We start from the raw sequence: 18,867 nt of genomic DNA, 5'->3' as shown, positions 1-18,867 counted from the left end.
TTGAGAAGAAAGCTAGCTCAATCCTGTACCCTCGACTGGCTGTGGGAATGAATTCTCCATGTTGACCAAAACAGGGAATCAGCCCAAGTCTCTACTGATCCTTCATACCCTAAATATAATCCTGTATTATGAACACAAAGAAGCAAAAATGAACACAAAGAAGCAAAGCTGCCCGTTAACTCCCGTGCGGAGCCGAGGAGCTCACGTGAGAGCAGAATTGGGAAGGCTGGTCCTTCCTGCACAGCAGTCCGCTCAGGCAGGCACAGCTCAGGGCCGACAAGTGGGAAGGAGGCTACCATCTGACTATCCCAGCCTTCCTGGCCTGGCTTTCTTAGGTCTTGGAGGAAGACTGGTTCAGAGCCTCTCTAGGGGCATGTAACAGCCACAAGGGGTACATCATCTGGAAGCGAGAGCTTTGGCTGCCAGTGGCGGCCCTGGCACTTACGTAACTTCCCACGGCCCTATCCTTCTCTCTGGGTGAGAAGAACTGGACTCCTCACCCAACAGATAGCACTCCTGCATCTACTTAACTGTATTCTCCCTACGGGCCGGGCACTGTCAGACACGGGGGGTCTAAAAACAAATATGACAGAATCTTCGCCCTAAGATGCTTACGGTTACCGGGACCCAGGCAGCGCGAGGGTGCTGCCAGGGCAGGGAGCAGTGGGAACACAGATGTGTATGTGTGTGAGTGTGTGTGTGTGTATCTCCTTTCCCCAGGCCAGGTTCCCAGGCTCAGAGAATGGTTCAGCTGCATCATTTGGGAGTCAGTTGAAAAAAGAAAGTAAAAGCACATGGAAACATTTTCATTATTAAAGATAAATGCTGGAAAATCTGCCCTGGTGACCATTCTAATCTTCCCTTTTCCTTTTCTACCAAATACCTTGAGAAGGCTACACTGCCTGACCCCACAGCCTCGATATCCTTTCACACTCCCCGGTTCTTGGGTTTCTGCTTCCCCTCCCATCTCTCTGAAACCCTACTCATCACGGCTACCAGTGAGCTGCTGGTGGCCACTTCTGGGGGGCAGTGACAGTCCTCATGGGACGTGACCCCGCCACGGTCCCTCCCTCGCTCTCTGACCCTCGGGGGTCTGTCGCTGTTTGGTCCCTCCATGTCCTCTGCTGCTCCCCACCCAGGGTCTGTTCTCGGCTCTTATCACTCGCCACACACTTCTGGGGGTACCAACCACCATCCACACACAAACGACCCACAGCTGAGCCTTTCAAAGCCTTGTGGACTCTAGACTCGTTCTCCTGGCCACTGACTTGCTGTTTCTGCCTGGGTGTCCCACAGGCACCTCAGACTGCATCTGCCAAACTCAACTCCATTTCTCCCACGCTATAGATCCTCCTCTATTTTCAGTTCCCAAATGGCATGACACCCAAGCCCACACCTCCTGCCAATGCCCGTCCGCTAACTGACTCTCTCATCCTTCTCCACCGTCACGGCGCCCGCCCTGGCTCAGGGGTCCACCACTGGCCACGGGCTCCCAGCGAGTCCTCCCGCCAGCACTGGCTCCCCTCTGCTTTCCATCCTCACCGCGGTGGAGTGGTCTGTTTCATCCCAGGAAGACATCCCCACCAGCCTCAGCGATGACGTGGATCACGCTGGATTCTGAGAGCGCCCCTACACATCTATCTGTGGTACCTCGTGTCCCGGGCTCCCCGAGGGTGGGGACCACGAGTTCCTCAAGGTTAGCCTCCAGTGGACAGGGGAAGTCTAGTCCAAGGCAGCTGCTTAGTAAGTGTTCAGTAACTGAGTGGTAGCGCTCTGGACCTAGAGCTTATCTGCAGCGGCTGCTGGTTGTGAACTAGCCACCGGCGGGGTCCCGGCCATCTCCTTAGAAATCTCTGTGAGGTAAGAATGCCATAGGAGGCAAGGGCATGATGACAGCGTTTCCAACAGCATGATCAGCTGAGGATGTCTGGGCATGTCCGAGAAATGGCTGATTGGAGCCTGTCGCTGGTGGCCTATGTGGGGACGGGTTACCGACAACCCTCTCCCTGGCAGGGCGGGAGAGGCGCGGCTCCCAGAGAAGAGGGAACAGAGCCAGGGGCTGAGTCCTCAGTGGATGCTGAGGAGAGCTGCCCTCCCACCCCCAGGCCATCAGCTCCTGAAGGGACAAGCTCGCAGGTGCCTGGACTCGGGTGTTCCCAAGCAAGCCCAACGTGGTGGTCCACAGCTTCCCTCCTCAAAGAAGTCACACCGAATAAACTCATCATGCTTTCCGCTTGGCCTGTAGCTGCTTTCAGACTCTGTATTACATCTGTCATCTTTGTAACATTCCCAGTCCAGTGACCCAGGGAGAAGGTCTTTTTGTGGAGTCAACATTATTCTAGGTGTGAAATATAGGACACAGAAAGTGTCACCGACTTATGACAGGCTAGATAGAAAGTCAGTGGCACGTGAGGGCCGCCCGAGCCACCTTGCTGCCCTTGTGTTTCCACGTGCTGATTTGGCCCAATGTTGCACGCAGTGGAGCTGACAGCAACTCCATCTCTCTGTCCCCCAGGTGGGTGCATATCCTCAGTGACAAGAGGATATGAATGAGTTCTTGAAGGATGCTCCAGAAATAAGTGCGGAAAACATCGCTCTTTTACCATAATGCTTAGCAATCTAATCCTTATGTAAAATGTTTTCTGTGCTTTTTAACAGATAAGGAGAAAACTGGCCTGTTGAATGTTCCCCCAAAGAGAACAGTTATATAAAAACGGCAGTAATCACTCTGTTAGACAAACTGCCTGGTAAAGGAGTTGATATAAAATTAAGAACAACAACAACAACTTCAAGTTCACTTGGATAGGTTACTTGTCATTTGTGATTCACTTTAATTAAGAACAGGCCTTTCATCAAGGAGGTGCCTATGAGTAGCCTCTATCTATCCATCCAGAGGCTTAAAAACCCACCTTCCTTATAAAGAGGCATATTCTGTAACTACATATTACTTTATATTTTATAAGATATGCATTAAGCATAATTTTATATGTTGTCACACATCTTTGTGAATAAGGTAAAAAAAAAAATCCCCACGACATTAAAATGTTTATGTGCTTACAAAACTTTCTTTAGCCTCACCTACCTCAATACTTTGCTCCCTTTCAAAGGCACCCTGGGATTACTGGAAGAGATTACAACTCAAGCTCTGAAGGCAGCAAATATCAGTACCTTCCCACCCACCACTCCCAACAGCAATATACAAGGATCTCCACACTAGGGCCGAGGCAGCACTGGCTCACAACGTCTGCTCTCTTTTGGACCTTAGATGAACTCATAAAGTCACCAAGCCCTAAAAATGACATCCTTACTATGGTGACATCCAGATACCATGATAGGAAGAGAACATGCTTAGGCAGCACACAAAAAGGGATGGTAGCAGCAAATAAACTGATTTTAACAATGGAATAAACTCTTTTTCAGCACTGTGCATTTTTGAGATGGTTCCTATTAGAGTCATAGGGACCCATTCCGGTAAGTTAATGTCTGAAATTTTTCTCTGGAGAGCCTACCATGCCTGTCCGTCAAATGATTTTGATCCTCTCTGTTGAAGCCTGGGGTTTACTTGGTGTTTGCCACTCTGGGGGCAGCTTTTCTCAAAATAAGATCCTTCCCTGGGAGGACAGCAGGAATGAAGCACATCTGTATGTTCCCTACACTGATGTGTCAAGATTGCAGCCTCTGATTGTGGGCTGAACACCTCCTTCATCTCTACAAACGTATAAAAGGCAGAAGGGAATATATATAAAACATTTCCTTAGAGCTCTGGGGTGGCCAGTTGTGGGATGCCTGGATGCAGGGAATAAGTACATTTCAGCGGTTAGATTACATAGAAGCATGTATAACCAGGAAACTTCACTTCAAAATCATTTCATTTTTTTCTGACTTTGGTAAGGAAACAGCATGATACTCCCTACAAGATCTGCCGATGACACTTTCAACTGAGAATCTCCCTTGGCCCATTTTCCCACGATGAAGGTGGAAGTGGTTCATGACCCGGTAATAACTTACCCTTTCCAAAGACTTCAGGAGGTTTTGTCTCTCTTTGAGCTTCTGAATACTGATGACAATTTTGTGTCTTGCACCTTTGGTAACATTCTATAATGAAATAAAAGTTATATTTAAAAACATATTTTTAAGCATCAGCTTAGAGATTCTTGGAAGCTATTTAGTACTTTACTGTCTTCTTAGTTCCCACATGTGTGCAGACTAGTAAATATCCATTTGTCTCTCTCTTCAACATCCATTGTCATCAACCTCTTCTTACTAAATATTATAACTCCTCAATATCCATTATCATCAACCTCTTCTTACTAAATACTTTAACTCCATCTGGCTACACATTTGCCTGTGTCTTTTGGCTGTGACCTTTAGGAGAATGAGAAATAGCCAATTATCCCATTCAGCATGAAACTTCTTCATAGTCTTAAAAGATCACTTTTAGGTCATACACTCACTCCTTGTGTCCAGGTTTTATCATTTCGGTCCCTTCCAGTTTTCCTGAAGGTTCCAACCCTGTACAGAGATACGCATTGCTTTCTCAAAGCTTTCCTATGTTTACCCATCTCGAGGAGACATGAAATCCAGAGCAGTTCTCACCTGGTGTCAGACAATACAGGCTGGTTTTTGTCAGTTTGCAGCCCCTCTTGGTTCTCCATAAGGAAAACTAAAATAGAGAACTTAAACCTGTATTTCAGTCATCACTTCAGAGAGAGGATTAGGATTCACAGTTAGGATTATGGATTTTATCTTCTTAACTGTGCATCAGTGGTGAGCCCAAGGATTCAGTTAAACATTTGCTGACTAGAGAGACTGCAAATTTCCAAATAGAAGATCCTTTCTCAAATCAGGTCTCTAATATAAACTTCTGATGACTCTCACAAATATTCATAAAATTTCTCCTAAAGATGGGAACACCAGAGGTATTGCCTTTACTGAGGAAAATTAAGACCCAAATGATGTCTAAACCCACTCTTTAAGATGAAGCACTGGGGGCATATTTCTGTTTAGCCTTGACTTTGGGTTCAAGTGAATTTTTACTCTGAAAAGTCTGTGCTGGCCTCTGGCTTTGCCCTCTGTGTCAATTATTTCTTGTTTTTTCTCATGTCGAACAACTGATGACCAAGATTTTTTTCTCAACTCTGACCCAAACACAAGAATGCTCTTAGAAGAAGTTCTCATCAGTCCTGGGGATCTCAAGGAGTGATCGAGATAAAAAAGCAGTGGGAGAAGTGTTAGGAAGTTGAAATTAGGGCCTTTCATTCTCTGAGAATGTGCAGTGACTCTGGGCTTTGTCTTACAACTCAATACTGGTATTCAGCCAGGCCTGCAGAGGTTAACTGTGGATACTGAATATGCAGTGGGAAACCAGGATCTGCTGGGAGGTCTGCGTCCAGACCAGCCATGCCCCAAATGGTATAATCTCCTCTTCCTGCAGGGGAAATACTATTAGCCCATTCAGACCATTAATTCTGTCAAATCACCGCTCAAAGGAAACTGAGGTCAATTTGAAACATGCAAATAGCATTTTAAACAAGGGAAACAAAGACATTGGTCAGATCTATTTGCCCGAGCACAGCATGGTAGGAAACATGCTTAGCTTCAGGGGCTCTGCTGACTGGCCTGGGCTTTGGTATCCACAGAGGGAAGGAGGAACTTTGTCCTTTTATGGCACTCAGAGGGAACTGACATCTGAGACCTGGGGTAATCCCATTCTCGATGGCTGTCCCATGTTATTTAGGGTGGTTAGAAGAAAATATTTTGTACAACTTTCTCCATTCCAACTAAGATCTGTCTGAATGTGTTTTTGGACAAGTGTTGGGGAAGGTCTGAGACGGGAGCTGGTGCTTCTACTTTCTAACTACTAGAAGTCAGGTGATTTGTAACTGGACTGGACAATACACAACCAATCTGTCATCCTCCAAACCAGCCCTGGCTGGGCAGACAGAGGGAGGGGCCCAGGAAAACAAAAGCAGGGACACGGACTCTTTGAGGTCTTGGTCAATGTTACTTCTTCTGATTCCCCCCTAGCACCCTAGAAGTGTGCACCTAGGTTATTTCTTTTTCATAACACTCCTTCTCACCCTCATTTGCCCTGTGGTTACCTGCTCATCTTCCCATCTCTTACTGGACCCTGAAGGCAAGAACCCAGCCCTACTCACCATGGCATGCTGGCCAGCACCTGGCAGTTTCTAGAACAAGGCAAGCTGCTAGGTGGGTACAGGTATGGGTTCAAACAAGGTTTGCCTTGGACTTGAACGTCAGGTTCCACCCAGGGTACCTTCTCGGGGATAGCCAGCCAAGCACATACCTGAGCCTCCAGCTGGCACTCAGTGAGGGCCATCATCTCCTCGTAGGTCATCTGGGAGAAGAGCGCAGCATACTTGTGCAGGCGGAGGCTTTTTAACCAGGCTGGAACATCTGTGGTGCGAGATGCACAGGAGATGGGGAGAGAAATTCAGAGGGAAAGAGAAGAGATGACAAGAGATGTGGGAAGAGAGAAAGGAAAAGAAGGTGGTGGTCAGAGGGAAAAAAATGAAAGAAAAAAAAAACCTTTATGTTATTACTTGTTTAATTTTGGCAGCAAATTACAGACTTAGAAGTCTTGATCTAGTTCTGATATTCCCACTGTTGGGCTCCCTTACTCTTTACACCAGGAGGTGGCTAACTTGGGGTCCATGGGTTTCAGAGCATACAGCAATTCTCTAAAATTACATCCCAATTTGTGAATATATGGGTGCTTTTCTGGGCAGAGGGTCATCCACAGCTTCTATAAGATTCTCAAAGGGATTCACGACCCAAAAAATGTCAGGGATTCACTGCTTTAGCCAGACGACTTCATTTTTGATTTCGAAAGAACTGACTTAGAACGTAAACTACATATGATGAGTCTTCATCCTCAAGATAATTTCTTTCTAGGTTTAGTGCAGATCCCCATATGCTGTTTCTGCCACTTCCACAGTGACAGGAAAAAATCCAGGCAGCAGCACTTTCCGCATGGGTGGAGCTGCTGTCATTCTTAGCCTCATCTTTCTTCTGACTTCCTATACCCCAGTGGGAATAAGGGCATCCTGGACTCCAAAACTACCACATAGTGTGTGTGTGTGTGTGTGTGTGTGTGTGTGTGTGTGTTTGCTGACCATTTCTCCTAGCCAAGTCATGTATCTGGATGTGTCTTTGACATTCTCCTCGAATGTCAACCACATATCAGGACTTGAAAGGCCCAAAGACTGCCTAGACTATGGGATAATGGGAATTCCAAAGCACATCTGAAATAATTCCTACATTTGGGATTCTAGATTTAGGAAAATTAAACAGTAACTGTATTGAAAATCCACAGGAGAATTATTACCTTGGTAAGCACAACCAAAACAAAGCACTTGCTCATGCTCTTTAAAGTCAGGGTTTTTGAGCTGATAGGATCTTTGAGAAGTCTCTAGAATCATCTTCCCCCACCCCAGCTCATTCTACAGATGGCAAAATTAAGTCATTAAATCTAGATCACAGGGCAAGTATGTGGTGAAATGGGGACTAGAGCCAGGTTGCCAGATTCCCAGATTTTTCCTACATTGCATCAACTTTTTGTAGAATGAGGACCAAATAGTCCATCAGTGGGAAGGCTGAATAAACAGTGACTGTAAAGTCTTTGAAATGCTGAAGCATTGGATAAACGTTATTCATGCTTTCTATGAATTATTATCCATTACTAACCATGTTGATTGCAAGATACTATCTATCGCTAAGTGCTTTATTCTGAGGTGCTGACAGAATCCACAAACACTACAAAATAAGTAGGAAGCTTCTAATTTTTTAGTGTTTAGAGTAGCTAACTGGGATTGATTAAAGAGGCCTGGCCTACTCTGATATCTGCCACCTGGGTGAACCCAACCTAGTTTTAGGGAATATGGGTATGGGATGATCACCTGAAACTCAAAGATATAGCAGGGGAGAGTGGGCCTGGTGAGGTTATTTCTTGATTTGCAGTAATGTGAAGACTAAAGAGGAGGAATTTCTGGAGAAACAGAATTGGATAGCCAATGGCATTTTAGGAACAGACTCAGTCATCTCAGGCAAGAAATCACTTGACTCTGTGCTTGGAGGCCCGGCCCTTCATTCTACTGCGGCAAATGGAGAGTCCTTCTGGGACCATTGTTAACCACAAGAGACAGGGCTTCCCCAGCCACATAGTACCAATCCTCACATCCTCCTCAACTCAAGCTGTGGTTGGATCAAGAGTTCAGGACATCTGCCTCCCTCCGGTGACATCCTGGAACTATTCGACCAGACTTGATTCTCCGTCATGCTTTTGTTGCTGTTAAAACAATGCTAATACTTCCACAGAGTGAGCAGCAAATAGATGTATCTCTGGCTTTTAGGCCACTGACATGTTACTGCTTTGTCACCAGGTTTCACGTTTGTTGTTTACATCTTTGAAAGGCCCCAAGTAGCTGCTCAGAAAACTCAGTGATCATGATTCAGAGAAGTCTGGGTAACCCAATGCCACGCTTGGGTACAATCTGTCATAAAAGAATATGGAGTAACTTCATGGGCTAAATTTTCACTGGGTGCCCTACAGCTTAATCATGCAAAATCCACTGATGATGAAACAAATAGAATCCCGAGCTACTAAATCATGCTGCAAACTGGGTGCTTTATAAGCCAAGGTGACAATACGGTGTTTTAAGAGTCGGGGAGAGTGGGGTGCAAATCTTGTCTTGGCAAGTCTCAGTCCAATCAGTACTCATTCCTTTCTATAAAAGTATTTTGACAACTAGAATTTCCCTGGTTAGAGGGATGAAGAGCCTGCCTCACTCATTTAATCAAAATGTACGTCACTGGGAGTCGTTTCCCCAGAAAAGGTTCCTACACAGCTTCAGAACATGGTGAGTTAGGCCTTCCTGAAGAGTTATTTCTGGCTATGTTCCAGGGAAATGCAAGCTCTTCTTGGCCATATGTGCCTTGGGTAGGCATGTTGAACCTTCTCCTAGAGGGTCAGTTCCTAGCTCAGTGCCACGTGCCATCTCCTCCTGCAACGTGAACTGATGAACAAAGAAGAGGAAATCCCAGTTCTTAAGAACGTAGTTTACTAACCTTTCACCCCCTGGTTGGCGGTGAGGCACCTTCCTTTGCCAGGGATTAAAACAAAACTCCATTAAGAGGGAAACACACCAGAGAACTGAGTGCCTTGACCATTTCACTCCTCTGAAGCCAGGAATTCCAATGACTTGGAGGCTAGATTCTGTAAGATGTTGGCCAGGGGCAAATTCTAACTAAAAGCTCAGGTCCTTTCCCATGGTCCAGATACTACATGGTTGGATGCAAAGCTGAGAACCAGCTAACATAACCTCAGGCCTATGGTTGGAAGACACAGACCAACAGGGGTGTTTCCTGGAGTGGCTGATACGTGATTGAAAGCATGCATGCCGCCTGGACTCCTGCCTCTGGCTGGTACATAGCCATTTAACTTCATCTGGGCTGTTTCTGATAGACATGCCAATGGAGGTCCCAGACTAGAAAGTTATTCTCTTATGCAGTGTGAGAAAGATAAAGATGATTTTACTATATGCTGGAGCTGACTTCCTTGCCAAGTGTGGGAATCCTGATATTTGCTCACTCAACATTTATTGAATGCCTATTATGGGGGCTAGGCATGTCCCTGCCATCAAGGAATTTTTAATACAAAAAAACAGGTAACTCACAAAAAAATTATAAAAGTTGCAGAACAAGTGCTAAGTCTACCCAAAATTCTGTGGGGTGGGGGGTGGGGGGCGGGGGATGGGCACAGAACAATGGGCATTTGGGTTTGCCTTGAGGAGTGGGATAGCTTCACAGTAGCATTGGTCCTGGAGTCACTGGGCAGACCATAATGAGGAAGCCGTCTGAGGAAGCCATCTGAGGATGCAGGAGCAGTGCATAAGCAAAGCAGAGATGCAAGAGAGCATTCCAGGCCAAGCAAAGGCTTGGGTGAATTCTAGAGAAGAGCTTAGACATAAGACGGGACAAATAGGCAAGGGTCAGATGATTGGGATTTCTAATGCCGAACCAAGGAGAGTCAACCTTGGCTTGGGTGATGAGAAACTGTTGAAATCTGAGCAGTAGAGGTACAATCAGATGAGTATGTAAGAATGATGATGGCTGTCGATGTAAAGGCTGGGCTGGATGAAGTGGGAGTGGAGGCCAGGAGATGAAGCCAAGCTCAGGAGGGCAGTGGCAGAGGAGAAGGAAAGTATGTAAATCCACAGCACTTGAAGATTAAGGAAGTACAGGGAATAAGGGAGAGAAAGGAGTCTAAAATGGTTCCTCTGAGTAGGTTTGGTAGGAAAGTATAGGGGAGCATCAGATTTGGGGTGAGAGGAGAGAGATGGTGAACTCCATTTTAGGTCAGCTGAGTGTCATCACCTTTGAGCCACCCAGGCGGAGAAGTCAGCTGGTCAAGACCTCTGAAGAGGGGGCTGAGCTGGAGAACCACTTTCCTTGTCAGTAGCACATGGTAGTTGTTTTAGCCACGGAAGTGGGTGAGATTACTCAGGGAAGAGGGGAGAGCCAAGGTGGAGCCCTGGGAGTACCAGGCTTTTAGGGGAAGGTGAAGGAAGAGAAGCCCATGAAGGAAACTGACAAGGGCAAAGAGTAGGAAGTTTCTGGGAGAAAGCAGCACCACCCATGTGTGGACAGTGGGCTCCCATGCCACAGTGTCCATCCTTATAAAGCTCCTCTACATCTTGCTGCAGTCCACGGTGGTTTATCTTCTCATGGGCGTTTTTGATAATAGTGCTTCACCCATCTTTTATACCCTGGTATGTCTACCTCTTGGTCTTTACCAATGGGTCAAGTTCCCCATTACGTTTTCTATTTACCTTTTAGAGTTTGGATAAATCAGCCACAGAGAGGCTTTGTGGTGCACATTACAGCTCACACAGAAGCTGCGCTCCAGTTAGAACTTGGGCTGCTTTGCTCAAATGCCTGCTGCTGGAATGGCTGCAAATATCATTCAGGTCAACAGGCCATGCAGTACCTGCCCCACAAACAAGGGGGCCCCACAAGAGAGAAAGATGGAACCAATATTGCAGAAGAGCTCAATATGGGGAGCAATGTAAAGGGCAGGGAGTAAGGCATCCCTGGAAGACAGAACCATGAACAGCCGCCTTTTCCACAAGAGGCTTCACTGTGGTGGTCCTGGTACCTGCAAATGGAAGAGCAACTCCCACTCGCCACGGAGAGCCAGGCTAATCTCAGACAACTCCCTCTCTCTCTCCAAGACACGACTGCATCCTTGATCTTTGAGGGAGAAGAGCCAACGTAGGAGCAAGAAGGGACTAACTCTTCAGGGTTGAAGCAAGAAGGAAAACACGTCTTTCGAAAATGAAGAAGTCTAGCAGCATCATTAAGATAACTGAAGCCTGTTTATTTTTGGCCAGAGCGGAATGAACAGCCCCATTCTGTACCAGCCTCTGAGCAAAAGAAAGAAGGTGCCTTGGTCGCGGGTCCCTGTGGAGCTGGAGCGGGCTCCGCCATCCTGGGACGTGCCCATGGTGGCCTCCGGCTTCCACACTTGTGGGGAGTATGTGTGGGTCTTGGAAGGCACAGAGATGGTCGAGTTTGGGTAAAATACCCTCTTTGAAGGGTTTGATACAAACAGAAGGACTAAATTTCTCGCAGTTTCCATCGGCTATGACACCCGTAAGTGGTGTTCTACTCTTAGCCTGCTTTGCGTCAACAGCAGCTGGGTTCCACATCGACAGCTGTCCTTAAAGCACTTTAGCTGAAGACATGCACTTTGTAAGAAATAGCAGCTATAAGTCTCACAAGCTTTAGAATTTGGGGGAATCCTGGGGATTTACTTTTCAAAGATATCAGGGCCTCTCAGACTATCTGAAAAGAGGAAGCACAAGTCTGAGCCCATTAGGACCTATCCACACAGGTTGTATGTTGGCATTTGGGAATAAAGAAAGTGAAGTAAGCTTACTAAATCCTGGCCTTTAAGTTAGATGAATTCGAGGCAGCATCTAGAAAGTCAGCACTCAGAAAATAGTAACTTGTTCCCATAACAGCCATGCTGAAAAGTGTCCCAGCCACACACGGGGACTGTGTCACTCCCTCTCCGTCACTCACATCCTTATGACCCTCAGAAATGCTGTATTCACAACCTTTCTTACAAAGGTTTCTGATGGGTTCCTTTGTCTTACCAAAATAACACTTCTCAATATTTTTTTTTCCTCATCTCATTCTAAGACAGGCAGAAGTTCAAAGGTCTACATTTCAAAACCAACTCAAAACCCCAAACCAGCTATTTCAGAATAGGCAATATATTTCCTTTGTTATGGAGAAAAAAAGTTTACGTAAGTTTCATCTAAGAAAGATTCTTTAGAAAAGAAAACCTGAGCCTATTTTCATGGTTCCCTCCGCTCTTAATCGCTATGTTTCTATCAAGGTTACTGGACCCAAAGATTTCTTTTTTACCTTTATCATGTCTATACGCAAACAATGTAAGTTTAAATTACCCCTATATTTTTATACTAACATAGTGCCATACCTCATAAGTATACCAGCCAATGTTAATTCATAATGGGGAGGTTGAAGCTCATCTCAAGAGAAACAGACCCCACCCCCCATCTCTACCCCTCTCACACCAACAACCGCAATGAGAAAATCATGGAGCTTCTCAGTCTTAGGAGACTAAATCTACGGGCCTTACTAGCCAGAAGTCTAGTGAATTCCCCAAATGAACTTCACCGCAGGGAGGCAGAATGCTTACTGTGCAGGTGAGGAGGGGAGCCAGGGCTCTTAGGAGGGCTGAGCCAGGGGAGAGCATGGTGCACTGTGGTCCTGGCTGGAGCGCCTCCACTGGAATCTTCTACAGGTGCCCACGCTCAGCCCCCGCCGCACGCTGTCCTCCCAGTCTGTTTCTTTCCCAATTTACTCTTTGCTGTCGATGACATCATGGGCTACCCAGATGTCCCAGGCAAAAAGCTGGGCATCGTCCTAAATTCCTCTTGCTCCATCCCTGTCTACATTCAATCAGTACGATTCAATTCAGATCTCTCTCAGGTCTATCTTACAAAGACCCCACGAACACACTAACTTGTCTCCTTTCTTCGTCTTGGTCCAAATTCATTGTCCTCCTCAGTTACTGAAACATCCCCCACCTCCCAGCTGGCCTCCAAATCCAGGATCCCCTGCCCCTCCCCTACTTTGATATGCCTCCCACTCTTCTGTTCAGGTCCTATTTCTAATATGTAAATCCAAGCAGGTCATTCTGCTGCTAAATTCCTTCCATGTCAGGATAAAAGCTCCAATCTTTTGCAATGCCTAGCGTCTGGCTCTTCCCTCTCCAGACATTGTTACCATGTGCCCCTAACACACAAGCCATCGGATGATGCACTTGGTCAAGCTGTCTCATAACCATGCTTTCACGAATAACATTCCCTCTGCATAGAATGCCCTTCCCTCACCTTATATATTTGGCTAATCTGTAATCCTGCTCCGAGCTGAAGCTCCAGGCCTCTCCCTTTCCAGGAACTTTCCTTGACTTCCCTCCACTTTGAATTAGGGCCCTCCTTGCTGCCTGCCTCGACCCAAGGCAAGTCTCTGAGACAAGATATGTTCACAGATGTGCACATGCATCAGGTCTCTGTTGCTCACATGATAGCGAGTCCCTTGAGGCAGGAACCATCTCCTTCACCTCTGTCTCCCCAATAACCAGTCCAAAGCCTCTCTCAGCAAGCGCTCAAGAAAGGCAGCTGACTTGCTGAGGACAAAAATGAAACCTGTTAATCAGTCTTTCTTCCCTCATCTCTGTTCCCATAGAACAGCCATATCACTCATGAACACCCCTTGCCTTCGGATGAGTCTTTAGGTGTTGGGTTTATACAAAATTTCTGAAGACGTGATGCTAATAGGAGGGGCAAATGTACTTCTCCCACCAATGAAATTCTGTTCTCTATTTTCTTTTCCTTTCAGGAATTTATGGGAATGTCATTTTTTTCCCTCTTGGCCACCTGGAGGCTTTGTATGAGCGAAGGGGTAAGAGAGCACATTCTACTCATGTGATATGGAGGGGGAGAAGAATATGATTGAGTGTCAACTTAGAATCAAGAATCTTTCCCCTGGGATAAGTCACAGTGAAGCTTTTGCAAGGAACAAGGACAACTGAATTTAGAAACCACAGTCAGCCTATTCAGTGCAAACATGTATAACCAGTAGCCTCCACAGGGCATGTTGAAGGGGAAACTTCCATGTTCCCACTCAGTGTCCCACTTCTGTTCATTAATTTCTAGTTGAGTAGCTGATTCCATGCTTCCCTGAGCCTGAGATATTAGTTTGAGATCCCTACTGCCAGGGACATCCACTCTGTGCTTCAGAGCTGACTTAAACCTTCAGGATGTGTGTTTACTATAAAAGGAAAAACAAAGCAAAGCAGGCAGATGATGTTAATCCTCTGAGAGCAGGAGCTGGTCTACTTGGGAGAGAACTTAGTGACAATCCCTGGCAGGGAACGCTGACACCAAGACAAAAAGAGGGAGAGATGGTTGTTTGTGAAAAATCAAAAGGGCAAGAATGCTGGGCTGTGAGCTTTATTTCCCACTCTGGACCCAAGAGGCACATTCCTAAGGGACGATGTGTAGCCAAACCTGGCTCATCTGTCTGGATGAAAAGGAAGCCTCAGATGAACACAGCGTTTCGGCAAAGTATGCACAGCTGCTGTCAAGAAAGATGAATTCACACTAAATTAAGCTCAATTACGGGAATTTTTATTCTTTTCCCAAGGTGTGGGGTGAGGGCTGACATGAATCCCCTGGAGATTTGGAACTCCTCCAAATTCTACTACAGATTCCTTGCTGTTCTCGTAAACTGGGTGTCTAAAAAGTAGGAAAATAGCAATTAGATGATGGCATCCTGAGGTGGACCAGAAAGTAGCTTTAAAAGGCTGACACTCCTGCCAAAGGGCCAGGTCACAGAAAGGAAGAGACGTGGATCCAAGAGGAAGAGCTAGCTCTCTTTAAAAGCACTTCATTTGATTTCAGATTCCATTTCTCAGAAAAATACAAATTAATTTGGAAATTTAAACTGGTGTCTGCTCTTGGACAGGGGAATTGGATGACACACTCTTAGGACAGGCTCATTAAGGGTTGCTTCTGCGCTCTCCTGGGAGGCCGTCCTGAGCAGCGCTAGATGGTGGGAGCCCTCAGGGGTGGCCTTTGAGGGAAGCTGTTGCCAGGTGCAGCGGGGGAGGGGCATTCGTGTGGCGTAAACACTGGCCCCGACACTCTGGAATGATGCTGTTTTCAGGTGTGGATGTTTCTACGGCTTGACCTACCAGCTGAACTGCAAATATACTTTTCCCACACATAGAACCCTCATCGTCTATCATGTTCCTTCCTTCAAATAGGCTTTGCCATTTAATTCACTAAGGACTGTATACGTTGGGAGAAGGACCATTCAGTAGGTCAGCAGAAGGTGGATATACACAGAAGAGGGTCCTCTGTTTAGTCCTGTCATGAAAGAGCCTGTTTTCTGATCACATGCCTTGGGCCTATAAAGAAAATCTTGGCTATCAGATCTTATCTGCATCATTTTCAGATCGAAGAAGCTCTGAGGGGACAATTCTCACCAGTTCTAAAAGAAGGAATCAAAGAAGCTGATATACGGGATGTTCCTTGAACTTTGGAATATTTTGTCTTTTATTCTAAAACAGGGACAGGACATTTATTCCATTTTTCTCTCATTCATTTCTCTTTAAAAGCCTGCTCTCATTACTCATTTCTCACCTCGAAAGGCCAGCATGCAATGAGCACACATTTACCTGCTTTGGGAGAATATCTAAGGTATACAGAGGGCTTCACAACCAAAAACAAAGAAAGAAAACCAAGAAAAGAAAGCAAAAGGAAAAAAGGAAGAAAAGATAACGAAGCTCCTATGAGCAGACAGCAGACCCAGCATTCCTCTGGGCGAGGCCTGTGTCCTGGAGAACAACAGGCTTCCTGCAAGACCCTCCAAGCCCTTCAACGTAAAGGCCAGGCCTCCTTCCCAAGGTTACCAATTAGAACCACACGTAGCTTTCTTGGAAACCATCTGTCCAGACACTTGCCCAGATGCTCCACTTCACTCGGCAAGAAGCTAGTCCTGAGTAACCACGACTTCTACCCCTCTTGGGCCAAGCATGGCTGAGCCTCCCCTGCTACCCATCCCCCGCCCCGGGGCTCAGCTGCTTGAACACAGAACCATGTAGCATGAACTCAAAAATGGGTTTGGGTAGGTCTCCAAAATTACGACACATTTCCCCGAGAACTGTGAAAGAGAAAGAAAAGAGGACACACATCCCCACCGTGCCAAAAGGAGCCATTGCTTTTGCTGCCTGTTAAACACCTTTAATGACTCATTTGTATCACCAGAGAGAGGAAAACACCAAGATGTGTCCCACCTGCTCTGGGCACTCAGCACAGTACCCACCACAGATTGCGGTGGGATGGGAGGATGCTGGCCTGAGCAGCTGGGAGGAAGGAATGCTCCAGGGAAGTGTCTTTGTGTCAGATTCATGTCCCCTGGTGGACAAGCTCCATTTTTCAGCCTGGCGCTCACTTACAACCAGCACCTGGGCAATGGCGGGCATCTCCCTGTGCCACGCTTCTGTGGTGGGGAGGAAACTCAGTACACAGCCTCCTATGTCAACACTAGTTCTTCTCAAGGGTACGATCAGAAACAGCACAACCTCAGGACTATGCATGCCAGCAACAAGGGCACCCTCAGAGCCTCCCCTCAGCATCGTGGTCCCAGGAGCACGACTAGCTCTTGTTTCTCCATCTAAAATTGTTATTAGTGTGTCTCTGATGACCATCTTTCCCTAAGGGCTTCCCAGCCCTTGAACAACTTGCATCTAAAAAATACAGAATGTGCCTATCCTCTCTGAACCTACCATGGGTGATTTGGAAATCTCTATCTCCCGATGAGTATCTTTAGAAGAGGAGAGATTTACAGGGCAATGTAGGAACATTTATTTATGCTGCACAAAAAGGCCTTTATCACCTGTATGCAAATCTGTTATCAGGCTTAAAACACTGTCAGAGAGTCTCAGTGGTATTTTTTTCATGTCCCTTAAACAGATGCAGAGAAAAAGGGTTTGCAAGCTTCTTTGGATATCAAAGGAAAAGGGAGAGAGGAAAGAAAGCAACACTACGATTGCACACTAAGAGAGATTTGAAAAAAAGATCCTGTGGTTTGTTTTGCTAAATTATTGACGGTTCCCTGGCCAGAGCAGTGAGGTAGAAGGCTGGAGCAGCTCAGCGTCTTTACAAACAGGGCAGACCGAGGAACGTACGTGCAAACAGTAGATGCTGTCACCGCCAGCTGTGACACATTTAATTGTCTGCAAGTCACTGCATTCAAAAAAAAGAGGGTGTTGACCTCTCTTGCTCTTCCCAGGTTTTGGCAAGAAGCCCTGGAAGGGGAATCCGAGCCCTTTCCTCCACGGTCAACTCCATCAGCCTGGGGAGGGGCGGGCTCCTTCCTCCTTGCTGCCTACCTCTCTTCTCACCCTCCTGATTCCAAATAAAGGGATGGACTCTGTTGCCAGTGGTAGTCACTCACCTTTCATACCACTACCTTCTTCTTGGAATGTGTTACGAGCAGTGGTCTGATCTTCTAAGTGTTCACTCCCACCACTTCCTGAAGAGGCTACACTGCTTTGTGGTGACAGGGGGGCATGATCGGATGGGAGGCACTGGGGTCCTCTAGCTCGTAAGTCCTCATGAGACATCCATCCATGTCCTAGAGGCTGGTTTGGCACATTCATGGGTGGGGTAAGGGACACAGATCGTTTCAAAGGGCTGTGGTGTGCCTGGCCTGAGAGAACTGGAAAAAAAAAATAAAATGAAATAGGTTATTCCCCCCCCTTTAGCCTGGGCCGCAGAAGAACCCACAGTACCTCTTCACCCTGAGAGATGGCGCTGTCTTATTACTGCATCAGTGGGCATGGGGTGGCCCTTCCCTTTGGGGTGATTAAAAAGGATGCTGTCTGTACCTCTGGGTGGGTTGGGCTTCTCCAGGGAGGCTACATCTATAGTGCCCAGACCTGTGCTTTTGTGGGTTGGGATCTGGGTTTAGTTCCAACTCTAGAAATCAGGATTTGGAGTAGTAGCCCCATAAATCAGGTGAGGCTTGACAGCCTGGCTAAGTGGCCATCTGCCAAGACTGAAAAGAACATGTCCTGGATAATTTTTTTGCAGGGGAGGAAACACACAAAACCCGACATTACCCATGTCATTAAGGGTGGACTTCTGGAAGGGCAGGCAGGCCGGTCATCATCGTTGGGGATCTTTGCTGGGCTGAGCTAGACGAAGTGGACTAGTCCTTCCAACCAGGAATCGGGGGAACCATCACCTCTGAAGGGGGTGCAGGCTCAGCGAGGGGCCCAACACTACCAGGGGTACGGGACACAGCAGCTGTGCGTGAAAGGGCCGATTCTTTCTCTTGGCTTCGCAGGTTAATGCCAAACTTTATATTGAAAACACTTCGAGGTAACAAGGCGTTCATTCAGAAGCCAGTGGGGTGCGTGTTCAGCCCTTCCGTGCAGTGGGCAACATCTGTGTAGCCCCCATTTTTAATTTCTTTTCCAGAAAACCAGGAAAAAGCAACAACTCACATATAACTAGCCAAATTAAATTGAGGTCATTCAAGGCAGGGATTTAACCAAAATCAACGCCGAGGGAGCCGACGTTACCCTTGGTTGGTTTTTCTGGGCGTGTAAAGTGACAACCTTACAAAATAAGTCTATTCATAACTTTCTCTCTGCGCTGGCTACTGACAGGTCCAGTTTATTTTGACTGCTGCAGTGTTAACATGGAATTGAGCCACATGCATTTTTAAACATTTTTCAGG

At 46.6% G+C, this 18,867-nt stretch overlaps 1 protein-coding gene across 3 annotated transcripts in view; it reads right to left on the bottom strand.

Moving 5' to 3' along the window:
• SAMD4A (sterile alpha motif domain containing 4A) overlaps positions 1–18,867 on the bottom strand; it is a 223,709-nt gene that overhangs the window by 35,070 nt on the left and 169,772 nt on the right. For 2 of the 3 annotated variants that reach the window (XM_007192885.2, XM_057543929.1), the window contains exons 4-6: positions 17,578–17,841; positions 6,308–6,417; positions 4,009–4,095 (exon numbers count right to left, since the gene is read on the bottom strand). In XM_007192885.2, coding sequence (XP_007192947.2) covers positions 4,009–4,095; positions 6,308–6,417; positions 17,578–17,841 — 461 coding nt within the window. The remainder of the gene's footprint in view (positions 1–4,008; positions 4,096–6,307; positions 6,418–17,577; positions 17,842–18,867) is intronic. The other variant, XM_007192886.2, reaches the window with a different exon arrangement.

The sequence above is a fragment of the Balaenoptera acutorostrata genome, chromosome 3 (assembly GCF_949987535.1).
Source record: "Balaenoptera acutorostrata chromosome 3, mBalAcu1.1, whole genome shotgun sequence".
Taxonomy (NCBI): Eukaryota; Metazoa; Chordata; class Mammalia; order Artiodactyla; family Balaenopteridae; genus Balaenoptera; species Balaenoptera acutorostrata.
Note: the sequence above shows the minus strand (reverse complement) of the source record. Positions and strands in the feature narration are given on the sequence as shown.